Source organism: Girardinichthys multiradiatus, chromosome 21, assembly GCF_021462225.1.
Source record: "Girardinichthys multiradiatus isolate DD_20200921_A chromosome 21, DD_fGirMul_XY1, whole genome shotgun sequence".
Classification (NCBI taxonomy): domain Eukaryota; kingdom Metazoa; phylum Chordata; class Actinopteri; order Cyprinodontiformes; family Goodeidae; genus Girardinichthys; species Girardinichthys multiradiatus.
In genome coordinates this window covers 28,954,227-28,981,454 of record NC_061813.1, presented here as the reverse complement: position 1 = coordinate 28,981,454, position 27,228 = coordinate 28,954,227, and the positions used below count along the sequence as shown (strand labels likewise).

General features: G+C 38.2%; 4 protein-coding genes across 5 annotated transcripts in view; 2 read left to right on the top strand and 2 right to left on the bottom strand.

Moving 5' to 3' along the window:
• Window positions 1–4,049, top strand: part of LOC124857676 (tyrosine-protein kinase yes-like) — a 36,154-nt gene extending 32,105 nt beyond the window's left edge. For both annotated transcript variants that reach the window (XM_047349048.1, XM_047349047.1), the window contains one exon: window positions 579–4,049. In XM_047349048.1, the coding sequence (XP_047205004.1) occupies window positions 579–787 (209 nt within the window). In that variant the 3' untranslated portion in view covers window positions 788–4,049. The remainder of the gene's footprint in view (window positions 1–578) is intronic.
• An 83-nt stretch (window positions 4,050–4,132) lies between these two features.
• Window positions 4,133–15,265, top strand: enosf1 (enolase superfamily member 1). The gene is made up of 15 exons (XM_047349050.1): window positions 4,133–4,279; window positions 4,371–4,473; window positions 5,752–5,867; window positions 7,790–7,876; window positions 7,968–7,994; window positions 8,071–8,143; window positions 8,977–9,015; window positions 9,171–9,253; window positions 9,331–9,453; window positions 9,525–9,659; window positions 11,172–11,213; window positions 11,296–11,425; window positions 14,177–14,276; window positions 14,348–14,429; window positions 15,158–15,265. The coding sequence occupies exons 1-15, from the start codon at window positions 4,199–4,201 to the stop codon at window positions 15,248–15,250; spliced, it is 1,314 nt and encodes a 437-aa protein (XP_047205006.1). The 5' UTR covers window positions 4,133–4,198; the 3' UTR covers window positions 15,251–15,265.
• Window positions 15,266–15,381: 116 nt separating this feature from the next.
• tyms (thymidylate synthetase) lies at window positions 15,382–19,405 on the bottom strand. Its single transcript, XM_047349051.1, has 7 exons — window positions 19,091–19,405; window positions 18,191–18,264; window positions 17,925–18,099; window positions 16,214–16,315; window positions 15,968–16,143; window positions 15,816–15,887; window positions 15,382–15,727 (listed from the first exon to the last, which is right to left on the bottom strand). The coding sequence occupies exons 1-7, from the start codon at window positions 19,317–19,319 to the stop codon at window positions 15,590–15,592; spliced, it is 966 nt and encodes a 321-aa protein (XP_047205007.1). The 5' UTR covers window positions 19,320–19,405; the 3' UTR covers window positions 15,382–15,589.
• Window positions 19,406–21,212: 1,807 nt separating this feature from the next.
• LOC124857677 (clusterin-like protein 1) lies at window positions 21,213–26,685 on the bottom strand. Its single transcript, XM_047349049.1, has 9 exons — window positions 26,624–26,685; window positions 25,733–25,824; window positions 25,492–25,640; window positions 23,550–23,720; window positions 23,036–23,474; window positions 22,821–22,943; window positions 22,283–22,488; window positions 21,755–21,935; window positions 21,213–21,513 (listed from the first exon to the last, which is right to left on the bottom strand). Exons 2-9 carry the CDS (start codon window positions 25,821–25,823, stop codon window positions 21,503–21,505), a joined length of 1,371 nt encoding a protein of 456 aa, XP_047205005.1. The 5' UTR covers window position 25,824; window positions 26,624–26,685; the 3' UTR covers window positions 21,213–21,502.
• Window positions 26,686–27,228: the final 543 nt, after the last annotated feature.

Here is a 27,228-nt window from a genome sequence, read left to right as displayed (position 1 = left end):
TGCAGAAACCTTTAATAGATTATTTCAGACGCAGATATATATGTTTAAAGTACATTTTTATTTAGAAAATATTTGCATGTTCAAGTGCAGTTTCCCCTTTTATATAGCAAGCAAAATGTTACATTGTTGTATTTCAGTTTTCAGATTTGCAGGATGAGATTCTGGAACATCTGTAGAAATACATGTAAATTATTATGATTAAAACCAATATTGTTACTTTTTTAGAAAACTTTATCAGAATAAGGAATTCGATTTAAATATTCTCTGGACCAGGATTTGTAAGGGAAAGGAAAAAAGTGAATTCCTAATAGCATTTCCTATTTATACACAAAATTTGCTAAAATGTTTTAGGAGCTCTTGGGAAAGTTGATCCAAAAATGTCTGGAATGAACATAAACATGATCTGGAAACCTCTATAAAAGATCCACAAGAAAAAGTTTAAACCAGAATTAAACCCAGTTAGAAGATCCAGGCCGGTCCTTTTGTCCAGAGTTGGGATTATTGGTAATGTTCATTAAGCATCAGTCTTAGATGTCCAGCCCTCAATGTGATCTGTAATCCTAATCCTGCTCCTTTAGGAATGGTGAACCGGGAGGTGCTGGAGCAGGTGGAGCGAGGATACCGCATGCCCTGCCCGCCAGGTTGCCCTGAGTCTCTGCATGAGATGATGCTGCTCTGCTGGAAGAAGGAGCCAGATGAGAGGCCCACATTTGAGTACCTGCAGTCCTTCTTGGAGGACTATTTCACCTCCACGGAGCCTCAGTATCAGCCTGGAGAAAACCTATAGCCATTAGGGAGAGGGGGCTTTGTCAACTGCATCCATCACTACTTAATCTGCGTCTCATTTTTTTTTTTGTTCTTCCATCTTCTGTACAGATGTTTGTTTTTACATATTGTTTTTATGTTCTCACATCTGGTACTACAAAAATTTGAGTTTTGTTTACCTCTTTATGTGAATTTAATCAAAATATATAAATGATCATGGTAATGGGCATATGTGTTCATGCTCTAAAAGCAGAAATCACATGGTGCTGTGTTTCTGTGAAATAAGTTGTGATTAAACACCCACGTTTTTATGTTTTAATGTGGCCATTTGCATCCTTTTGGTGGGGATGTAAATTGAAAATAGTTCACATCACCAGCCTGGAGAATGTCTGGAAAAGTATTGAATTTGACTTCAGTGTTTCCAGGTACAGATAAATATGAAAAAAGAAAATAAGAGCACGGAAAAATATTTTTGCTTCCAAACCTTATTTTTTATCTCACTTTTTCTTCCTCCAATCTTTCCTTTGTGTTTTGCCTTTTTTCTTTCTTGGTATCCCCTATTTCTTCGGTCATTTTCTTAATTCCTTCCCTCTTTTACTTATGTCTATTCTTTGTTCCTTTTGTTCCTTTTTTGTGTTTTACCTTCCTTTCTGTCTTTACTGTTCCCTTCCTTTCTTTCTTGTTTTCTTCCTTCTTTCCTTACTTGTGTCCTTTCTTCTGTCAAAGCTTCCTTCCACCTTTCTTTTTACTGGGTTTTCTAAGCCTGGCCATGATAGAAATATCTGCCATAATTTCCCAGTGGACTTAAATTTTCTATATTTAAAAATGATAATAAATGACTGAGATCTCTGGAAAGTTGGAATTCTCTTGAAAAATGTTTTGGAACTGTGGAACACTTGTATCAATTGGAAAATCTGCACTTATAACCTAGTGAGAGGGCAGAGTGCAATAGTCAGTTCAACATGTGGTAGAGGAAAAAAGGTCCAGAGTTAAACCTGTAGTTGCCTAACTTTGTAGTAAAAATGTTTGGATCAGAATGTTTAGTCCCCGATATCAATCTGAGTCATGTAAGATTAGATTTTTACCCATACCAAGTCCCAGGCTGATATACCTTAACATCAAGGCCATTCATATACCCAAAAACCTCAGTTGATTTAAAACGCAGTAAAATACCTCACTGCATTTCCGTCAGTATTACTGGGTTTACACTAGTATTGTGATTGCGTCCCACTTAACCCCCTCACCAATGGCGTTCATCACGCTGCAGCATGCATTTTGGTTGACCGCGATAGATGTTTGTTTCTGCAGGACAGCCATATGTTTCTAAAGATTTCTCTGACCCAACACATACAGCTACAGTCTTCAATAAACTCCCTTCTTGCTCCTGCTGATAATTTATTCATTCGGACCAGTTTGCTGAAATGGTAGGCTATCCTTTCTGTTTTGATATGACTCTTTGATAATTGTTACATATTTAAGTGAAGTCCCATTTAAAAATGTGCGGACAAAAAATACAGAAGATGTTCTCCTGCCCCATAAACTTAGCGTTTTGTTTTAAATGTCATAAAATCGAATGGCTTGTGTTTTAGCTGCTCTCTGCCCAGCTCTATTACACAGTAACTGTTAAGTGAAACACAATTAGACTGCTAGAGAAAACCCAGATTTGTGAGATCGACAAAATAATGTGCACAGCCTAATGAAAATGTACATAGGCTGTGCTTTAAACAAATATATGTTTTGCTTTGCCCGCTGGGATTGTGGTTGACAAAAAACACTGTAGACCAACAACAGATATGAGGAGTTGAGTTTTAGTCAGGATCTCTAAAACCAGTTATTTAATGCCCCTGATCTGATACATAAGATTACATTACCTGCAGGTAATATTGATATTTCTTCCAAAATAGGCTTGTCTATGGTCCAAACAAAGTACCGGTATTTAGATTTACTTGCATCTTTTAAAACTGTTTGATTCCACAAAATATTTAGGAAAAGGCTGTTCTTTGATACAATTAAAGCTTTAATGGGTTTTCTGATCAAATTTTACATCAACCTAAACAACTTTGATCCTAAAATCCTTAAGCAATAATTGTATAATGTTTTGTTTTCAGGGGCAAAAAATAATAAGGATTTTAAGTTACAGTTGTAATGATAAACTCTTAAATGATAATGCTTGCTAAACCCCCTAAAATGACTGGAATTGTTATTTCTACTGTTTAAACTTTTTGGTGAACTGTTGGTTCCATGAGACCTTCAGTAAATCTAAATAAAATTAAAAGTATTATTATGTGTTTTTTCTATTTGTTGTTTAGCCATACAATTGCATTATCTCATTGGTGTTCTAAAGTAGCCTATTTGACAGATTACACTTAATTTTTATAGCAATATTGGTGTTTATGTAGGTTTCTGACTGTACCATAGGACTGATGGATTGCCAAAAAACCTTTTTATCATCAATTTTATTTTCATTGCCGTAAATGCCCCCAAATTACTGTGATCAAATTGTAAATCAGAACATTCCATCTCCTACCCTTTATTATATTAGTAATTTTAAAAACCATGATAATATATTTTGTAAGTAGACGTTCTCAGGGGGTTAATATCTTCTATTCCTATTCATTTAAGGAGACAAAAACTGAACGTAACTCCCACACAATTTAATTTTGTCCTTTGTGTGTTTTCCGTGCTCCATTTATATATTTTTTATAACATACATTTTCACACATTACATTCATTGCCTAATAATGTCATTTGGAGACTGTCCATCTCTGTTTACCATCCAGCCAAGCAGTTATTTGTATCCTGGTTATTATAATCTCTCTGTAACCGCTCTATATTGTCTTCTCACTGGTTGGGTTTTTACAATGAAGAATTGGTGAAGAAACCTATGGACTTTGTGGCTTTCTGAAAAATCATGACAAAAAACGTTGCTTCCAGCCAAGTATGAAGAAGACCTTTGGTAACCTTTGTTTTAAAGTACGGTAAGCAAAGCATTTTTATCCACCAAACTATGACTGCTGAAGAGCCTTTGGACTTGCCTGTTTATGTAACCAAAGGAACTCTGCAAACACTATATTTAAGACATTGGATGGATGTTTTTAATGTTTTTTTGTTTTCTTAATGTTGCTCTATTATGGTCTAAACAGGATTGTATTAGGATGAGAACTGAGCCCAGTGCTTGTAAAGGAGTGCTTTGTATATTATGAAATCAAAATCCATGATGGGGGGTTAGGCTGTGGGGAATCATCTGTGGAATTTGTAGAATAAAAACTTGCTTTTAAAGAGAATGCTTCTTTTTTTAAGACATGTTTTGATGTGTTTCTTTAAAAAAATATATATTGGTTTTTATTTAACCAATGACAGTACGGAAGTGGGTGGGACTATAATCTGCAGGTGACTTCAGAGTGGACCACTGAAACAGTATTTAAGTGCTAAAATGTTGCAAAATATAATTAATCTGACAGTAAAAGACGTGAGGTTTCCGACGTCTTTGGAGCAGCACGGCTCAGATGCGATGGTGAGACCTTTTTGCACAAACATCGGCCAGATTGGGTTCAGGTCCATTTAAAGACGAGGTCTTTCTGCCCTGTTTTCTGTCCACGCTGCAGCACACAGACCCGGATTACTCAGCCGCGTACGTGGTCCTGGATACGGACGACGGGCTGAAAGGTTTCGGCCTCGCCTTCACTTTGGGGAAAGGAACCGAGATCGGTAAGAGTTGTAGCGGTACTGAAGACTAAAGCGAATGGCGTTGTTTCACATGACCGGAGTGCTAACTTGGTGGTGCGTTCAGGTGCATATCAGAAGCTCGGATCTTTAAACTTCAGTAAGGTTGACAGATCGTACCGATGGGTGAACAGGGGCCCGAAAGAGAAAACTACACATATCAGGCACAGTATAAAAACTAAAGAAAACCTAATGCTTAAAAAAGTAAAATTCATATAGAATATGAGGTACTAAAAAGAATCTGCACCAAAAGTCTGACCAAAATATATATTTTTATATAAACACCTTTTTTTTAATCTGTTAATATATTAAATTTAAACAGGAAACAGTATGTTATTCTTATATGTGCATCTATTTTGAAAAATATTATATATATATATAAGTACGTGATCTTGGCAGTTAAAAATAACACATATTTGTGAAAAGCTTTAAATAAATCACCCTGACATTGCCGGATGCTACATAATTTGACTTTGGAAAAATCTAACCTTTAATTTCAGTATTCAGTGGTGACAAAACACACAATTGGTACCCCTAACAACTCCTTAAAGATAATTTAACTGGGACATTTTATAAAGATTCCCTATGTAGTTGGTTAGAGTTTCCTGGAACTTCTTTTTGGATATCCATGCTTTTCTCTGTCCCTGGGGGAAAAAATATGAAGTGAGTCCAAAGTTTTTAGACCTCTGGCGGATTAAGATTCAAAGTATTGTTTTCATGAGCATTATTAATTTTTTCTGATTGGAAGAAATGCAGTTTTGGAGTAGCACAGCCAGAGTCCTGGCTTGAATCTGAAAGATAATCTGTCACGTAAGATAAAGATTGGGGTAGTGGACCTTCCGATCTCAAAGACTTAGATCTCATCACCAAATAAATGATAAAATAACAGTGAAACAAACAGCTAAAAGCTGCATAGCAATTATAAGAGGGCCTTGATTAGTGTTAATAAGTTTTGTATTGATTATTGAGAAGAGTCTAAATAGTTCTGGACTGCCAAAGCCAAACCAAAGACACTCTAAAAATCCCATAACTGACAGTTCTTGAGAGGTGTATTTCTGTCATTGCTTCAAGAAAGCATTTTTATTCTCCTATGCCAGGGACAGAAAAAGCCCACGGGGCTATCTTGTGGCCAGCCAGTAGTTTGTTAGGCCTCTGTTGCAGTACGTATTCAGAAGATTTACTTTATGATATAGAAGGTTTAGAATGATTTATGCATATATTAATGTACTCTAATGCAGTATTTTTTCAATTGAAATCATTCAGTGGTGTGTGCCGTCCAGGCTCTGGCTGGACTGGTTGTTGGAAAATCCTTGCAAGACATCGTGCGCAACTTCCGGGGGTTTTATCGCCTGCTGACTAGTGACGGCCAAATGAGATGGGTAAGATGGGACAGATCTGAACCACATAAAGGCCTTCAGATTTTGAATTTGGTCCCCGTTTGACTTTAGCATTCAGATTTCATTAAAGATTCATGTTGAAACCAAGCAGATTTTGGTGCAGCTTGTCATAAAAACGATTGGCTTTTTTCAGTGATTCCATTCAGAACAGATTTTTTACACACAGAGTGCGTTAATTTCTGTTCATTTCGATGATTATGGCCTACAGCTAATGAAAAATTCAGTTTCTCAATAAATATAACAAAAGGATCTTTCAGAGCAGCGTAACATGGAGTCTATCAGCATGTGCACGTTACATATGGAGTCTTAAAAATCTGGAAAAATATACAGAATGTTCGGTTGTATAGACTAATAATGTTTAATAAGCACTGTTGATTGTACATACACCTGTATTTACATTACTCATCTTTTATTTTAATATTTAACCCATCAGTATTTAGCATTTTGTGGCTCTCTGGCTGAATCCACACTCATTCCAGAATCAAACAAGGGCTGTTTTAATACTTAAAATTTAATTTTCACTGATCCTATGTTCCCAAAACTAGCTCTGCTATTTTTTTTTTTCTGCAACAGAATAAAAGTATTAATATTCACAAACCGTGTTTTAAAGAATTTAGCATTTAGTGCAGGATAATCTCTCTTTTTTTTTTTTTTTACAGCTTTTAATAAGTCAAAGAGTGACAGGATTTGGAATAGAGCTGATTTAGTTTAGACAGAAGTGAAAATAGCAGTGATATGGCCCTATATGGCACACCACAGAATTGAACGCCAGCTCTAGCATTGTTTGTTTCATGATTGGCTCGACCTACTGATAATGAGACCCGATTACTAATCAAGCAGTTGAAGGTTGATGTTTGGTGCTCAAATGCTTAGAAAGGATGGATGTTTGGAATACAAAATATGTAGAAATCCAGGTTGTGGCTCAGCTGAGGTGTGAAGCAAGCTCAGGTTCCTTTAATAGTTACCTTAAACTGATTTGCTTTGTTGGTTCTGGTGTCTCTCATCTTCCTCTTGATATTACTCTATTGATTCTCTCTGGGGTTTAGGTCAGACCAGTTTGCTGGCCAATCAAGCATGGTGATACCACGGTCATAATACCAGGTTTTAGTACTTTAGGCAGTGTGCACAGAGTGCTGCTGAAAAATTAAATAATTATTAAGTGCCTCAAAATGTCCTGGTAGACATTGCCTTTTTCCTTCCACTAAACGTATCATAAATATACTATGGTACTCTGTGAACAACCAGCTTGGAGAACATCCAGCAATGACCTTATGCAGCTTACCTGCATTGTGGAGGTGTGTCAGTGGCTGTCTGCTGGACAACTGTTAAATCAGTAGACTGCCCCTTTATTGTGTGAGGCATACACAATTTATTTTATTAAAGCCAATTTTTTTGGTTAGGATGTGGTGTTTTCCTTAGTTGTAAGCCATAAAAATCAAAACTATTGAAAAAAAAAAACTCTCCTGGTGAGCTTTTAATTTATCACTGCTGCCAACCAGGCCCAAAGTGGGCCTGGTTGGTTTTCCTTTAATGTAATTAGCAGCTCAAGATAAAAGTATTTCAAGACATTTTATTTTAATTATGCAGAGGGAAACTAGCCAGTTGCTGTCTCTTACTGAATAAAACTATGACTTATGAGCTGTTTTCAAATGGATAAATAATTAGTTATCGATTTTCCTGCCGGTGGAACTGATAAATCTCTTTATCCTGGACAAAATGGACTATAAAAATAAATGTGATAGGGTAGGAACTCCTGAATTCAGGCTTTTCTATATTTGCATTTGTATTAAAAGCCATTTAGCAGCAAAATAACACCATCTTAGAGACAAAATATTGTCAAGTATAGCTTACACTTAACAAACATCAAGCATAGCTTCTGCTGTATCTTATCTTGGCTGGCACAGTTGGGCCCAGAGAAAGGAGTGATCCACATGGCCACTGCTGCAGTCCTGAACGCTGTGTGGGACCTGTGGGCTCGGGCGGAGGGCAAGGTGGGACCTTCATATAAGGATCTGATGGTAACATTTACAGGTTCTCTCAGGAGCTCAAGACTAACAACTCACTGTCACTGTTTCCCTGTAGCCTCTGTGGAAGCTGCTTGTCGACATGGTGAGTCACAGATAAATTAGATTTACATCCAGGATGTGATCATGGGGCACATATGTTTTGTCTTATGTCGATTCAGGATCCGAAACAGATCGTCTCGTGCATTGACTTTAGATACATCAGCGATGTCCTGACAGAAGAGGAAGCCATCGGTGAGACACGTTCAGTTCATAGCTTTAGAAAATTACTTGCCGTTTTGCTCAGATGTTTACATCCACTCATTGTGTTCAGGTTTCAACCACTTACGTAGCTGCTGATTTAATACCTCTGGTAGCAAAACAGCCCCACAGCATGATGCTGTCACCACCATGCTTGAAAGTGGGTAGAGTTTTGAAAGCCTCATCTTGACACCTGCAAGCATATTCCATGTCATTTTGAAACTAGTTAATTTTATGTCTCATTTAATCATAAAAACGTTCTCCAAAAGACATTGACATTTTGGACACCACCTTCTAATAGTTTGCTGATGTTAAAGTTGCTTCACTGTGCACAGTCACATTGGTTTTCCAGCGGCTTCCAGTTTTTCCTGGATTGCAAAGCTTGCACCGTGGTGGTTGTTGGATTTCTCTGGATCATCCTAACAAGTTTCTAGCTCTCGGAGGATGATAGATTGGGTGAGATGGTTGATACGTTAACACAGTTGGGTGTCCAACAGGACTACGGTCCTAAACACGCATCAAAACTGGAGTTGAAATGGATGAATCAGCTAAAATGAAGCTTCTGGAATGGCCTCCAAAAGGCCCCAACCCTAATCCTATATTCATAAATTTCAAACTTGTGCACCCTCTTCTTGTTTATTTTTTTTAATCATCTTTGTTGAATGCTGTACAATAAATCCAACCTAGAAAAGGAATGGTTCAAAGGTGTCTTTAACAGAGCAAATATAATATATCCCTTGATGAGTGTCAGTAAACACCTCACCGGCACTGTATTTCCTAATGAGACTAAGTTAAACTAGCAGGATCTGTTTGCTTTCCTTTTTCAGACATACTTATGAAAGCAAAGGAGGGAAAGCAGCAGAGAGGTGAGCAAGCAAAGAGTCAATAATCTTACACCTTAATTGGACTTTAATTGAAAAACCTCTTCTGGATCCAACTCAAGTGCTTTTAGCCAGCCTAAACAGCTTCAATATTATCTGTTATTTTCTCTAACTGTTTAATGACAATTGTCACCTGCTAGAAGATCAGATGCTGAGGGAGGGTTATCCTGCATACACCACCTCCTGTGCATGGCTTGGATACTCAGACCAACAGCTTAAACAGGTCCCAGAACTGTACAACACAACCCGCAGTGTTTTCACTCAGATCAAGTTTTTGGTTTTAACGATGCTTTTCTCCAGCTTTGCGCAGATGCTCTTCAAAATGGTTGGAGCAGGTTTAAGGTGAAGGTTGGCGCTGACCTAGAGGATGATATTCGGAGGTGTCGTCTCATCAGACAGATTATTGGACCCAGTAACACATTGGTAACGTTGGTTTAACCTTTAAACTTGCAAGAAAGTTTTGTTTGTTTCATTTTTAAATGTTTTTGGGTTAGATGATTGATGCAAACCAGAGATGGGATGTAGCCGAGGCCATCAGTTGGGTGACCAGACTGGCTGAGGTCAAACCTCTGTGGATCGAGGAGCCCACATCTCCGGACGACATCCTGGGTCATGCAGCAATTTCTAAGGTGACAGAAGCTTTTTGTTAATTTTCCAGGTCTCCTCATGGATTGGGACCCATTGGAGATTTTATAGTAACAGCTCAGATCTACGTGTGCAGATTTCAACAAGAGGTTCCTTTAATGTTAGGTCCCTAACCCTAACCCTCACTTTAAGTCATCTTGAAGTAATCTTGGACACCTATGTTCTAATGCTACATTGGATTTGCCTAGGAGGTCAAAGGTCAGAGCTGGGAATTATGTAATGTACGAGGTGGGACGATTGTAGGCGAAAGTCGGAAAACGGTGGGATCTGTTAATTGTAGTGGTTGCTTAGTGCTGTTAGCAATACAAGTATAATGACGTATTTCTCATAACTCTGTTGGTTAAAATCCAAACAGCACTATGTGCCTCACTAGTTTAAACAGATGCAAGCCATCAGAGGTGTTAATACATAGTTCATATTGGCCACCTTTACTACATTTTATGTGAGCAAAGCCATTTTGGAAAATTAACTACTACTGCTGCTGCTGCATTTTATTTTATCTTTTTAACAAGCTGCTTCCATGTTCCTATCTTACATGAATGATTTATTGCTCTGTACACAGACCAGAAAACTTTTTGTCAGTTTCGTTGTACTTGGGACAATGACAATAAAGGATATTCGGCAAGCTCAAAATTTCCCAGTTGATTCTGACTTCAGGTCGTTTTTGTTGTGTGTCCGACTAGGAACTCAGAAAATCAAACTTGAGCGAAGAAAGAGAACGCAATGTAATTCTTCTTCTTTTCTGCATATCTTTGTGTTTATATCTGGAAAGGCTTTTCGTCTCTCTGCGGTTCTTTTTCTTCTCCTTGCAGTCACTACAGATTTGTCATTTTAAATATTTGGCTTCTTTGTTTTATGTCTCTGTAGAATTGATTTTGGCTACAAGTCAATATGCCCCTCACAAATTTGTCTTCCTCATTGCATACCTTTAAGCACACATTTATTATCATGTCCTTAAACCCCAAATCAACTTTTTTTTGCAGATAAACCGTATTAACTGGGCCTTAAGTATGCTATCTTTATGTTACTGTGCTATATTTTTTAATTTCATATAAACTTGTTTAATGCTGCAATATTTGTCCTAAAACCGTCTTAGTGCTGCCGTCTTTGAACTTTTTTTGTGGCTCAGAAATGTTTGCGACTGTGGTTGTAGTATGTCTCTACAGTTTATTCCATTTCTCTTTGTGTTTGTTTTTTCAAGAGTATTTAGACAACCTTGTGGGGATAAATCATATTATGTGCAATGCTTTAAAATGCTGTATCAGCATAGGCCAAGTCCTACTAGAAAGGACCCAATATGGGCTTTTTTTTAGCTGATTTCAGGGCTAAACATTTAAACAATCAAAGCTTGATAAACTATAATAAAGTTGATGAAAATGAATAAAGCTGAATGTAATACAAATTAATGTTTTTACAAAAGTTTACCTCTATCATCCTTTTACATTTATTAATCCCCTGTTGCCAAACCTGAACATTGTTTGTAATTCCTATATCAGGCTTTGGCTCCACTTGGGATTGGAGTGGCTTCAGGCGAGCAGGTTGGAGTTTTTAATACACTTAAAGAACGGTTGATTGACTAGATTTGTCTCCCTGTATAACTCATTGGTTTTTATTCTGCAGTGTCACAACAGGGTGATGTTCAAACAGTTCCTGCAGGCTTCAGCGCTGCAGTTTGTTCAAATAGACAGCTGTCGGTTGGGCAGCGTCAATGAGAACCTGGCTGTGCTGCTGATGGCTCACAAATTCAAAGGTAAAAAGCAGGATAACAGTCTTCAATCATGCATCATACAGAGACCCATACTCTGGATAACTTGGTCAGTTTATTTATATAGCACCAATTCACAACAAATCAAGTTAACTTTGCAACAGAAACAGGCCAAATTAATGTCATGTTTTTTGGACGCAACTCAGTCCTTATTCAGTAACAATCATATTAATTTCTCTGCAGTCCACTTATATTCGGATTAAAATAGTTCAGAACAAATTCTAATACAATACAGTAAACGTTTGCTCATTCAGTGCCAATTGGAAAAAAAATCCATCGGAGGTAACGCAGCCAGCTCAATCAAGTTATTGACTTTGCAGTAGTCCCTCATCCTGAGCAAGCATGTGGCAACAGTGGAGAGAAACAGTTCCCTTTCAACAGAAGGAAACTTCCATAAAAGCCATCTGCCGTAACTGGCCAGGGGTTAATAGGACAGGAAGCACACAGAAAAAACATGGCGGTAATAAAGAGTACTTTGTATGGGAAACAAAAAGAAGCAGCCATAGCTATGTCAATGAGTTTGTCCAAGAAAAAGATCCAGCTAACTGAGCTAGAGTTACTTTCACAGAAAGTAAAGTTGAGTGCAAAAAGTTAATTACAGTGGTTGTCAGTTAATTCAGAAAGGAAACTGTGAAAAAAAAAAATACAATCACTTACCAAGGATTACTTTCAATGGGAGAGAAAAACAATAAGAGAGCAAAAAGTAAATGGCAGCTAAACTAAGAAGCATTGAGGCAGGACTACTTTCTGTGGATAGGAAGAGACAAAGAGAACACACAGTTAAAAAAATACATTACGTTCTTTTCATTGTTAAAATTTTACATTGGGGCATATCTTAATTCTTCAGTAGCTTGGATTGTAAAGTTGAAGCCTGAAAAAAATTGCCTTGTTTACACAGCTTTTTAGAAAATTCTTCCTGTCAGTTCAGTTGTTTTTCTCTTTTTACAAAGTAAATTGGTTAATACTAATAAATAAACTAGTCCTCTAAAGTATTTAAGTACAAAAATGTGCTTGCATATAGTAATTCTTGTGATTGAACAGGGTCATGACACAAAAGGTAAAGAAACAAAATAGAAAATATTAATATATAATAAATTTAACACTGTGTAAGGATTATGATTATTGATTAATTAATATTCATCAAGAATTATAATTTAAAATCATAATTTGGAAAATAAATTAATTTTTTAACCAAAAATCATTACTTACGAATAAAAACCAGAGATATCCTTTGGCGTTGTGATTATGGGTTCAAAGCTCTTTAATAATTACAAATTATTAACCAAAACCACAAACTGTCACTGTTTATTCAACCACTTTACCGAAGGTGGGGGAACTTCGACCTTGTTTTGACAGATAAATCACTCTTGCACGAAATAAACACAAATGCTTCTCTTAATTATATATATGAAGATTTATTGAAGCCAAAAAATCCTGATATACCATTATTCTGGTCCAAAAACCTTCACCTAACTAACAAGCACCATTCTACACAAAGGGAATAAAAATGACTACCTAACAATAATAATAAAAGAAAAACATATATGCGCATTTAGTGTCTATGAAGATCAAACCAGTAGTTTTATGGACAAAATGTGTAATTTGGGTTAAATGGAAAGAAACCCTCCTGGTGCTGATGTCTCGATTGCAGCGATCAGCTAATAAAACGGTGGGGCCACGCCCCTTTAGCCACAACCAGCTGATCGCTCCAAATCTTGACAAAGAGTCATAAAACTCTGAGGCGGGAACTCAGTGGAAAATCTCCAGCAATAAAACTGGAACAAAGAGTGGTCGGTCGAGGCCCAGACAGCAGTTGCTTTGAATGAAAACTTTTAAAAGTCCAAATTCTAACTCCTGGCTGATTTGAGATCAGCTGGACAAACATTAACCACGCACAATTCAGCAGCGCTTGCGCAGCAAATCAAAACACAGCTCAGCATAACATAATTCAATCAGTATTGCATGCAACAAGTTAATACCTGAGACTAACTACTGGTGATCCTACATCACCTTAACTGCCTCATCCTGCCCAGACCTCTAAATGCATCTATCCACTTTAATATGAAAAGAACGAAATTACTTTGACATTTATTTCTGCTCTCCACTGGTTGAGGATGGATCAGGTCTGAAGAAAAAGGAGGGGAGGGGGGGATCACACGTCCGTGATCGAATTAAAGAAAAAAAAAACGGTAATTTCTCATACTCCAGGAGGGGAAAAGATGAACCGTTAGTCGACTGCATTACACAAGGAGGAAACTCTTCTCCTTGGACATAGAACCTCTGTGGGTTTCCACCTGGGCCGGGTGTCAGCGGGGTCTTCGATCAGTAAATAAATCTCCTGATCTTCTCCTATCAGACAGATTTCCAGCTTTCAAGCTCTTCCGGGAATGGCCTTGTGGAGCAAAAGTTTGCCTGCGAGCTCTTGTCTCTCCAGATATGCGCCTCCGTTACGCTGTCCTGTTAGACAGGCGGGAAATGGCAACGAAACTTCCCCTCTGGGTTTTACGCTCTTGGTGACGTCAGAGCTGCGACGTCTGTTGAGCTGCGTGTGTCAAAATGTGCGACCAAAATGGATGACCCCAACAACTGTTAACAGTATAACTCAAAGTTGTGTCGCACATGCATTAGATAAGAAAGAAGTAGAAACATTAAATCCTACTCCAGTTTCATCATGATGGTGAAACTGGAGTAGGATTTAATTTTATAATAATGTTGTGTGTTTGTTTGTTGCTTCAGTGCCTGTTTGTCCTCACGCCGGAGGGGTCGGTCTGTGTGAGCTCGTCCAGCATCTCATCCTGTTTGACTACATCTGTGTGTCGGCGGATCTCAGCAGCCGGTGAGAGGTGGTTAATTTACTGACTGCCATGAATCCTCGCAACATTTGAACAATCTTCAATATCTTTGCAGAATGTGTGAATATGTTGACCACCTCCACGAGCACTTCACCAGTCCTGTGGTCATAGAAAACGCCCACTACATTCCCCCGAAGGTAAAGAAATTACATCAACTATTTCATATTTGACTGCACATTGCCTTGCTAAAGTATTATCAACTTTTGCACATTCTGTCCTGTTTAAACAACAACCTTTAATTTATTCTATTGGGATTTTATGTGATGGACCAAGACGAAGATCTGAAAAAGTAAGACTCAATACATTGCAATTATTACCGTACATTTATTCCAAGGAATAAAGCAGACAGGTAAGGGAGAAACATGTGAAGTTTAAAGCAGGATTAGGTTATAGAACAATACCACAGGCTTTGATGTATGTAAAATGCTAAATGAGGCAGAAAAATAACACTGCCCATTACCATGAAACCTGGGGGTGGCAGTATCATGCTGTGGGGATGCTTTTCTTTAGCAGGGATAGTGAGGCTGGTCAGAGTTGATAAGAAGATGGATGGAGCTAAAAACAGAGCAATCCTAGACTTGAGACTGGGCAAAGGTTGATTGAGTTTGAGCTATTTTGCAAAGAATGGTCAAAGATTTCAGTCTGGTAGCAGACCTGCAGCTGTAAATGCAGCAAAAGGTGGTTCTATAAAGAATAAGCTCAGGGTGGCTGAATACAAAGGCACACCACTTTTTCCCGATGTAGTTTTGGTCCAGTCTATCACATAGAATACATTTAGGTTTGTGGATGTAAACAGACTAAATGTGGAAGTTAAAAGGGGTGCAAATACTTTTACAAGCATCTGTGTGACCTTTCCTGGTTTTAGGATCCAGGCTATTCCTGTGAGATGCTGGAGTCATCAGTGAAGAGACACGAGTTCCCTGGAGGAGACGTTTGGAAACTACAAATCAAGAAATAAACACTTCATCTTCAACATTTTAGTATTAAAAAGTACTTATTTAAATGATTTCTCTCACATTAGCAACGTTGAAACTTTATCCAAACAACTTTAGCAAGGTATCTTGATTTGCTTTTTTTACATGACTCAGGTTAACCACAAAGTTCTTTATTTACAGAATTTCATCATTTATAAGTTAAAATACAGAAAAGAAAAGATAATTACCAGTAAACATTAGAAAACACTTTCTGCAACAGCTGAACCAGTTTTGACCCAAATAATGCAAAACCAAGTCTGGTATAAACCACATCTTGTCAAGTTCAAAAAGACACACAGTACATCTGAAGCTAGGAAAATGTTTCACACAGCCATCTGCATCTTTATGGCGGGGTGTGGGTTGTAGTCGCAGATCTCAAAGTCATCCGCCTGGAAGTCATCGATGCTTTCCACTTTTCTCTTGATATTCAGCGTTGGAAACGGGCGAATCTCTCTCTGAAGCTGCACATTTAAACAGATGAGCTCGCATGAAATAGAAATCAAACAAAACCAGAGAAGTGTTTCAGCTGAACTGGTAGAGCTAACCCACCTGCGCTTTCAGAGGTTCGACGTGGTTGATGTAGACGTGAGCGTCTCCCAGAGTGTGGACAAAGTCACCGGGCTGCAGGAAACAAAAGATGTGAGGTGATGGACAACACACCTCTGGATATTATGGAAACAAGGCTCACACAGCTGCCCTACCTTGAGTCCTGTAATGTGTGCAATCATGTAGGTGAGAAGTGCATAACTGGCGATGTTGAAAGGCACCCCCAGACCCATGTCGGCGGAGCGCTGGTACAGCTGACAGGACAGTTCTCCATCGCAGACGTAAAACTGACAGAGGGCGTGGCAGGGGGGCAGAGCCATGAGAGGGAGGTCTGCAAACAACAAAGGAAGTTAAAACCCAAATCAGACTTAAAATAAAAATAAAAAGTTATGTCGACTGACCTTTGGGGTTCCAGGCACACATGATGATCCGCCGATCCTCCGGGTTTCTGTTTATGGTGTCGATGATGTTCTGCAGCTGGTCGACACCTTGTCTGGTGTAATCTGTTGGAAGAATAGTGAAACCAACACATTTAGATTAATAAAAGTCAGATCAGATGCTCCAAGTGAGGAATAGAATAAGAGAATGAAGGTAAATGTGTTTGTTGATTATAAATAAGCAACAGTAGGACATTGATTTGTTTATGCACTGGTTTCTAAGCATGAAGACACAATGATAGGCGTCAAGTTAAGATTCACATAGATGGCGGGACTCAATGTTTTCCAGCAGAACATTGCCTCCACAGGCTTGCCTTCTTCCCATAGTGCATCCTGGTGGCAATGTCCCAGACCACATTCTTCCATTGCTCTATGGTCCATTTCTGATACCAACGGTTGGTTCTTTCAGCAATAGAAGGGGTCAGCATGGGGATCCCACCTGCTCTGTGGCTATACAGTCCCATATGCACCAAACTGTGATGCTCTATGTATTCTGACACCGTCCTATCAAAACCAGCATACAGTTCTTTAGCAATCTGAGCTACAGTAGCTTATCTGTTTCATCGAACATCGGTGGGTCTGGTCCTACTGTGATCCTGATGCTGGACTCTTCCTCTTCATTCGTTCCTTCATTTGACCACAGCAGGCCAAGAAGAGCTGTAGGTTTGGAGATGTTCTATCACAAAGTCCTTCACAATTTGGACCTTTGTAAAACTCACTCAACTCCTTACACTTGTCCATTTTTCCTGCTTCTAACAAAACAACTTTGAGGAAAACATTTTAAATCTCCACCTAACAGGTGCCAGGATGAAGAGTTACCTGTCAGTAGTCATAATGTTATGTATGGTTGACATAGACAGCGAAAGCTGCTCAGACTCCCTTAATGATATCGTAGATATATACAGAAATTCTGTGAATCTGTTCAGCATTAAGAAGTCATCCTGTGCATTGGATTAACCTCTAGTTGCATAAATATGAATCTGTGGCACATTTTTAATTATAAGCAAATAATGACATAATGCACCTTGATCTTTCTGGTAGATCGTCCATTTTTGAAAGTATCACCTCCTTCCCATTACGGGATAAACTCCTTCAACATAAAGACATAGGCAGAAGAGGGTCCTCAGGGTGGAAGACAAAATGAAAATTAACATTGTGTTTCATATTTTCTAAGAACTTTCTTTTTTGTAATTTGGAAATTTTGTAATTCGAAAAAAATATAATTGAGGTTATACTCTAGATTTTAAGGTTAATTGAGGCATAAATTATTAGTATAGCTTGTGGGAAAGGAAAATGTTAGTTTCTTATAGTTTCCTGGACTGATGAGCAGTCAGTTTACATATATATGATTCATTTGAATAAAATTGGTTGGCTTCATATTAGGTTTCTAATGTATCAAAAACTAAAGGATGAACCAGTTCTTTAAATTACACAACTCTGCCACCTGCTGACTTAGACCTGCACCTGCAGTGTACAATAACTGCTATATTTTAGTCCTTTTTTTTAGACTCTTCTGGTGCTTTCAAGACAACTGAGATTAAATATGTTATTACCAAAAAACCGTTAAAATGAGAAACTGTATTTTAATTAAAAAAAGATCAACTGTACGTACACTTTAGTGGGTCAAAGATTAAACATGCCATTAAAGATGTAACTTTTTATAAGAGTGCAGTACCTGTGTGCATGTTTTTGTATTCTGCACCGAAGTGCCTCCACTGGAAACCATACACAGGTCCGAGGTCCCCCTCCTCTCTCTCTGTGAAGCCCAGGTTGTCCAGGAAGGCGCGGGACCCGTTGGCATCCCAGATCTTTACTCCTTTCTCCGACAGCTCCTTGGCATTTGTTGATCCCTGCGGTTTATAAAGCAAATGGTACAGCCTCATTAACCTTGCTGCATACAGAAAAATGAAGGAAAAAGTGGGTATTTTCCATCAGCTTTACCTTAATAAACCACAGCAACTCTTCCAGAATACCTTTCCAGAAAACTCTCTTGGTTGTCAACAAGGGGAACTGATCTGCAAAGAAAACAGATAATCATAATAAGCACTGTCCAAATACTATATGTCATTCTAATATATTTATTTATTGTAATTTGACCTGCGATTAACCTAAGTCAGCTCTACAGTGTCTTGAAAGTCTTTACATCCCTTCAACCTTTGCTCATTTTATTACATCACAAACACAACCCTCATTGAAGGCAATTGGGATTTCATGTGATAACAAATTTTCAACCTTTCTGTTTGAAAAAATGAAACTTGCCAAAGTTTCTCAAGTAGATTTAGGTCTGGACTCTGACTGGGCCATTTTAATACATGAATATGCTTTAATCTAAACCACTCCATTGTAGCTCTGGCTGTATATTTAGAGTCATTATCCTGCTGGAAGGTGAACCAGCAACCCAGGCTCATCTTTTCCCGCCTATGACAGATTTTGTTTTTCCTGAGTTGGGCTGTATTTAACTCCCTATCAATCAACTCTGACCTGCTTCCCTTTCCTTGAAGAAAAGCAACCCACACCTGATGCTATCACGACCATGTTTAACAGGGAATGGTGTGTTCTGGGTGATGTACAGTGTAATTTTTCTACCACAGATATGGTCGGAATATGACCGTAGATGCAATGAAAATCTGGAGAACTTTAACTATGCATAATCACTAGAAAAACGGTGTACAGTGTGTAGATCTTTGCCTGTCCTGAGTCCTATCATGTGATGTAATTTTCTCTATTCTCTTGCCATCTCTACACATGTGCTGCATTTGCATTTAGGAATACATTTTCATTATGTCGGTTATTCCGTGTTTAATCTTTCGTTCAGACACAGAGTGCAGCTGTTATCTGTACCTCGCAAACTGTATCTGACTTGAGCTCCGAACACAGACAGGACTCCTGTCCCGGTTCGGTCCCCCTTCCTGCGGCCGTCCTCAATGATGTACTCCACTAAATTCAGATACCCGCGTTCATCGCACAGGAAGCCGAACTTCTTCTCCTTCTCCACCGCCGGCTTCTCCTCCGTCCCACAGGCGGCCTTCCTCTGCACCTCTCCGACGTGCATTTCAGAAGTGGCAGGCATTTTAATAGATAAAAGTGATACCTCGGTATCAGAGTAAAGTTAGAATGTCTCTAGAAGGCGCTGATTTTAATTTTTTCCCGGATTTTTTTCTGTCTTCCTATTGGCTGACGGTTAGTGGCTACACGCCCCCCCCCCCACATCAAAGCCAATAGGAAGACACGGGATGGGATGACAAGTTCAACTTTGCTCCTTTGGTTGGGTGAAAAAGGGCGCGCTGCTTCTCTTCCGTTTCCTTTTTTTCACTTCATAAACTTTATGCAAAAAAACTCACTATAGACAACGAACTTTTGCTATGTTTTGGTATTCTTTGCCAAATAAGTTTCCAGATTGTGTTCGGTTCTTTGGCTTGATGGTTGCTTTATTGATACTAGAGGCCAGGCCTCTCTGCATATTGCCTGATGGTTTCCTATAGTTATTTACTGCAGTTATAAGGAGCCCCACAGGTGGCATTAAAATATTAAAACTATAATTAAATATTAGATTACAAATTTTACCTGTCTTTGATAACAAAACTGAATATAACATGCTACAATTAAATTTTACCCAGCAAAGGTTGTTTTGAGAGCTTAGTGTAGACAACAGCTACGGGGTGCCATTTGTAAAGTTACGCAATCAAAAAATTACAGCAATGTTTTGTGTTATTTAGCTTTTCATAAGAGAAGAAAAATGTGGTGTGTTTTTCAAATTCACATTTTTACCATGACATTGATACATTTATGTGACCTGTGACCAACTGTGACCAAATATTTACAGAACTCATTTTACAGTTGCAAGGTTATGACATAATATGTTTTGCTTTGTCTTAGTTCAAAAATGGTAACGGGGAAGTGAAGGACCTTAAAGAGGCATTCTTTCAGGCCAGCAAAGGACACTTCTTTGTTTAAGTCTGTTAATTTTACATCCAGCAGTGCTTCTTTTTATATGGACCAGATAGGTAGTTGCCCAGGGCGGCAATAGGAAGAGACGTGCCCAAGCACCGAAAAAAAAAAAAAACTATAACCTATTTGTTAGTTTCGCTTGAACATTTAAAAAATTTTTGTTGGTGCCTCTTCCCTACTTGCTGCTAAAAGTAGGTTGTGCAGGACTACACTCAGTTTTATCCTGCCCAGGAATTTAGATGGTTTCCTGCATTTTGCTCAGCATGCAAGAACCGCCACTGTTTAAATCATCTCATTATGCTCCCTGGTGAAACTCTTTATTTAGATTCATCAGGCTGATTAAATTGCATACCAAAATGGCAAAATTCAAAGTTATTTACTTTTTATGCAAAGGCATAAGCGTATGTTAAACTTTCTAAAAGGGCATAAGATTAGGATGTTGGTTAGATTAGTGGTTAGATTAGTTTGTTATTAGTTTGATTAGTTTGTCATTAGTAAGTAATGAACACTATTTCTATAACATATTTTTATTTTCTTCACAGTAGGGTTCTGAAGAGCCAAGGCTGCCAGCTATTTCTTACCTAAGTCACTCCAAATAATACAATCAACCAAAAGTGAGGATCTATTTTAGCTGAAGCAAATGCTATTAAATGGCTCATGAAACCTTTCACAAGACTGCAAAGGACTGGACTTTCAAAATAGAGTTTAAAACATATATAGCATCAGGAATTTAGATCCATACTTATTTTACTGCCATGTTGGTTATTGTAGGGTCTGCACTGTGGCACAGTTGGTAGCACTGTTGCCTTGCAGCATGAACTGGTTAGCTTCAAATCCCAGCCTGGGGTCTTTCTGCATGGAGTCTCTATGTTCTCCTTGCCCATAAAGGGCTTCGCTCCCAGTAGTTTTCAAAAGCATGAATGTTAGGTTAATTGGTCTCTCTAAATTGCCCTTAGGTATAAGTGTGTGTGCATGGTTATTTGTCCTGTTAGTCTTGTACAGAAGTTGACTCAAAGTAAGTCAATTATTTATTTTCATCATGGAACATGATGATGATGATGAGTTTGCGCCTTAATGGAAAAAAACTATTATAATCAGTGCAGCAAACAGTATATACAGTCTTACTTTAAAAACATTTTAAACTCTTCCCAATGTAAGCCCAGGAAGTTGGAAAGCTTTCCCAATTTCATTTAGTTATTTTTCAGGTTTTACATTTTTCACATAAACTTCAAATTATGTAAGACGAATGGACTGGGCTGCAGATTTAATTGAACTTCAGAGGAATCTGTTCAGATGTGTAGGTGGTCACTTCATTCCTGTAGATAAAAAAAAAAACATTTTAGATTCCTATTGAAAGTGATTGTAGTATAAAAATCAACTTTAACCTTAGAATAGCTAAAATTATCTTTTGCCTCACTTCTACCAAAATAGATACCCTGGAAGTGTGTTTTATAATAAAACAAATCTTAAAGGCTTTAATCACAATGTTTTATTTTTGATTTTAGTGTTCTCTAAGGTGACGCACAGTGTAATATGGAATCTAAGAAGAATAGGTACCTCTTATTTGCTCCTTATAGTGTGTCAGAGCTTGCTGAGCAATGTATTCTATGAACACAGGATCCTCCACCATTAGATCTGCTGGGACCAATACATTTAAAGGAGCTGAATCCAATATGGACACAACCACAATGCTGTCAGCTCTGGGGCTGTTGGTCTGCAGCTGTTGCTGCAGGTTTACCTGAAAAAGGATCAGAGTGAAACTGCATTACCCTACTATTTAATTTGGAACTGCTTATTGAGGCTTCTGAATATTAGGATATTAAATATTATCAGTGTCTAATATATATATATATATATATATATGTAAAGTATCTGAAATATTGTATTACAAAAACACCAGATTGTGTCATCTTCATATTCAGTGCACCGTATGTGGCTTGTCTTAAAGATGCTTACATAAAATTAGATTTCGGGGATCAAGTATTTGCATGAAAAGCAGAATTAACTTAACATTAGGGAGTTATTGACTCTTCAGAAATGAGAAATCTTTCCAGAATTCATGCTGCGATCCAAAGACAGACATACTGTGATCACTCTGAAGATGTTGTTTTGAGCGCTTGAGACGTTGGCCAGCCAGTTGAGCCCGCCATAAGTGTCCCGAAACCATCTCTGTGTGTCTGCTGTGTGTCTGTGGACGAGCTGCAGCCTGTTGTCATATTGAAGACAGGATGCGTTCAGCAGGGTGCGCATCTCTTCCATCTCAGAGTGGAGCTGCTGCAAACGGGGACACTCTGTGAGCAGAAATGTTAATGGAAAGGATAAAATCAAGGTACAAAAAAACAAACTGCATAATTAATTCAGTGGGCCATCATCTCTGCAGTCTTCAAGTCCATTTTATTCATACCACTGCATACTATTTTATTTACCTTTTATTTTTTTTCTGTATTTTGGAAATTTTCTATTATTTAATTATTAATTTATTTGCTTTCCTTCATTTATTTTTGCTGGTACTTGTGTGTATAAGTTTTATGTTGTTGTTTTTTACATACTATTTTAAAAATGTGTTGAAAATAAATTTTGTAAGAGAATACAGGGCTGTTTGCTGAAAAAACACATGATTTACCTTTAATCAGATAGTTTCTGCAGGTCTCACACAGGTTTTGGAGCTGCCAACACTCCGATGCTTGTCTGCGGAGCACTCTGCACAGATACCCATCTGGATGCTGTCCAAATGCAGAAAGCGATTCTGCATTTTTGGATATTGGCAAAGAATTTATTACTTTTGTTTACATAAAGTGAATAACACAAATTTATAGTACAGCAGAATGTGTCAGATACCTCTGTTTGACTGATGAAAATATTCTTCGGCTTCTTGAATCTCTCCAAAAATGTCCTCCACTGTGCTGCTAACGTCCCCCAGCACATCCTTCCCAAATGCAAATGCTGAGTAAAATATGTGATCCAAACCTAAACTCTTGAAAAATCCATCACCAGACCCATCTTGTGGTGCTGAGAGAGAGCTCGGCTGGAGCTCTGAGGTTAAGGCTTCTAAAAGGGAGGGTCCAAGCACATGCCGCATTCTCTTCACCAGAGGGACGCTGTGGTTGTACAAGTCACTGATGTTTGACAGCAACTGAGTGAATGAAGCTTCGGCCTGAAGCAGCTCCGTCTCTGTTTTATCCTCTCTAATCTTGCTCTCAGCTGAGGAGGTTTTATCTGAATTCTCCTGCTCTGTGGCCTCAAACTGGGAGGCCATTTTCCTGAAAAAATCCTCAACCTTTAAATAAAGAGAGATTTTCCATGTCAGCATCATTGTCACTTACTGTCAGACTTTTTAAAAGTGAAACCAAACCTTAAAAGTAAAGGAAGCGTAGCCGCGACGACATGTAGAGGTATAGAAGGCCTTGCAAGAATTCTCCAGGCAGGGACGACAATCCCCAAAGAAAGATTTGGTTCGATCTCGACACTGCCGCTCAGCCTCCTCGAGTTTCTGCTCCGTTTCCCTGGCCAGCTGCATGGCCCCCTAAAGCAACCCCCCAACAGATACCACTTCATAAGTCTAGCATGCAGCCAAGCTTTTCCTACTGAAATTAATAGAAAACATATAAATCTGTTTATAAATCATTTATCCTACACAAGCTGTGCTCCCACATACATGATTCTCTGTCTGCTTTGTGGTTTCACTGTGACATTGAAGTGACAGGTATGAAACTGTAATGTTCTTTCTGTGACAAAATTAGGTACAAAATATACTTTTTTATCATGAGTGTATTGTAACAGAAATTAACCCTGAAAATACACATGCTAGAAATGCACCAATCAGAAATTTGCAGCCTATTCCCACTGTTCAGTTTGTGTAAAGATGTAGCCTGGGGATGCCAGTTTTAGGTTATTGCAAATTCTCTTTAACCTCTTTTAGACGATTGTCGCAAAATCATCGCAGACTGCCTCCAGTCTTAATACAGCCAAGATGCCTGCCGATGCATATTCAGCAAAAATTAAAGATCAGATGTAAAGATTTGAAGTCCTTTGTGGCCATCTAGAAGTCATAGTGTGAACGACATCCATTTGGGATTTTACAGTAAAAAGTTTTATTTGAAAAACTTAAATGATGGACCAGAATGGGTCAGTTTGAAAGTTCTGTTTCGCAAGAGTAGCATGAAGAAAGTTACATAGGACTGGAAAATTTGTTGGATGCTTTTGAGCCCAATTTTGTGTAATCCTGCTGTTTTTCACAATAAATGTGCTATAATCAAGAAAACAATTTACCTAATTTAGCATATGCTTAAAATTAAAAATACAATAAAATATTTTATGTAGTGATAAAAACACTCAGACAGTAAGGGGTTAACAACTTTAATTAACAGGGTGCAAAATGTTGTCTAGCTTTCTGGCTATGAGTGGTTGTTAATTATTTTTATTAGTGGCAAACGAGTGTCACACTATGTGTATGAGAGAGCAGTTGCTAAAAAACAGGACCTTACTAATTTAAAACAAAGTCAAAGTAACTTTGCTGTTTTTTAAACTGTCTTTTGTATATTATATTAATGATTACCTAGGTTAACTTTACAAACTGTCAACAGGGGTATCTGTGTATTCCTAGTAGACGTCCTAATTCTAACCCTGAGATCTTCACCCACCAAAGTCTGGACTTATCTTGTAGCAGTCTGACTGAACATAAATGCCAAAATGCAGTTTTCCTTTAAATGACTAACAAAATTGTTTGTGCTTCCGCTTACTTCCTATAATACCTCATTGATAAAGAAAATAGACCGGGGGTCTTTCTGCATGGAGTTTGCATGTTCTCCCCGTGCATGCGTGGGTTCTCACCGGGTACTCCGGCTTCCTTCCACAGTCCAAAGACATGCCTGTTAGGTTAATTGGTCACTCTAAATTGCCCTTAGGTGTGTGAATGAGTGTGTTCATGGTTGTTTGTGTGTTGCCCTGCGATGGACTGGCGACCTGTCCAGGGTGTACCCTGCCTCTCGCCCATAGACTGCTGGAGATAGGCACCAGCTCCCCTGCGACCCACTATGGAATAAGCGGTAGAAAATGACTGACATGACTAAAGAAAATAGATGACTTGAAGGTTTTTCTTTCCCATACACTAAAACAACTTCCACACTGAAGAGTGTTGCTGTCAGCGGGACCTGTTAATACTTAGCTATGATGCACTCAGTGATAAAAAAAAAAAATTTAATTCCTAGGTTTCCAACCAGCCTATCAGTAGGCAATTTTTTCATCTACTTCTAACATGTACTACTTTTGTTATTTAAAAATTAAGAATAGTGCACCTTCTTCTTGTCTCCGCTGTGCCTTAGGGCCTCCATCAGATGTCTGTACTTCTCTTCTTCTTTCACCATTTTTTCTTTTACCTGCTTCACTCTGAGTATAGATTCCTTTATCTTCTCATTCACATACTGCTCGCCAGCTTCAGACAGCTCTGCACAAATCAGAGAAACAATCAGGTTTTCCTTTATTTTTGTTATCCCTTTTTTAGAGTCAGGTAATTAGTGCAATGGAAGAAGACCTTACTTTTCAGGTTGTCTTCACTTAGTGAAAGAGAATCAGCAGCACACAGCAAAATCTTAGTGATGCACAGAACCTGAACTAGAAGCCTCCTCATCCTGTTTTAAAACATGCACAAATGCAGAATTACCATTTTTCTTGTATAAAGTGGAGGATACTGATTTTCTGCTGTAACATAGAGCAGGCTTTCGCTGCCTTGGTCCTATATATTGCAAATAATCCTCTGCTCCAACAAACCTGATTCAAAAGAACAAATTACCTTTACAAAAAGTATTTATTATTAACAATAACCGTGGAATAAACCTTAACCATCCGTCCATCCATCAATGCGCTGGAAATTTGACTATAAAAATATGTGGAAAATAGGGATTCCTTTTCATCTAAAAATTGCAGGAACACTAAGAAAGTGGCCACCAGGTGGCACCATTTCTCACATCTTCACCTTCAAGACATGACGCGTTTACTGAATAATAGAAATGTCTGCTTTGTTTGGAGAATAGTAATAAATGGGACTTGTGTGACCAATGATTTTAATTTATTTAATTTAAAGGTATTCTTGTAATTTACAATGTGAAGCTACCTAGCAGAGCTAGCTAAAGAGATTATTTCTGGGTGATGCAGTAAGACAACATAAACAATAATAAGCTTAGATAAGTACAGATGACCTCTTTGCTTGAAAAATTGGTCAATAAATTTGTTACCTTTGCAGCACCTGCCGTATATTGCTGGCTACTGCTTTAGTACTTTACATTATTATTAAAAAAATCAACAAAGAAGTGAACTGTCAGTGCTAACTGTTGTTATTTATTTAGTTTGTCCAGTTCAACTGAAATTATAAACTGAACTTGAGATTCTACGTAAAATAGAAACCAGAAACAGGCTAGACCAGACTTTTACCTTGAAGAAAACACCAGACCCCAGAGTGAAAGCTGCAGGTTGTACACTTGGATGGATGAGAGTGGGAGAGTCTGCCCCCTCGAAGGGTATTCTATTTTTATGGAGCTACTCAGCAGCACTGATCCTCTTAATGTATTTGCATTATGTGTGCTGCATACCTAGAGATCAGCGTAATACAGGCATTATTACACAGTTAGGAGGCTCAGTTGTTTATAGGGCTGTCTCCCACACATACCTGCCAGTAACAGACTGCAGGGGCTTCTTCAGGTAAAACTTTAGACTCTAATCTCCAACGGACTGAACCTCCTGCAGAGACCCAGCACCTACTTCCTTTGTCTCAGACAGTGGCTGAGCTCTACTTAAGAGGCCATCATACGAGCATACCAACAAAAACATATTACAGAGAGACAAGGAAACAACGTATTTAATTTTTAACTTGTGCATTGTATACTCACTGCTCATTCAACTGCTCATTAACGGAATTTACTAAGCGAAACACATTATATAGACTGTCTACAGTCTGATGTTGACAAGTCATTTAATTACTTAGAAAATTAGAATATCACATCAAACCAACAAAAATGATTTTCATGCAGGAATGTGGG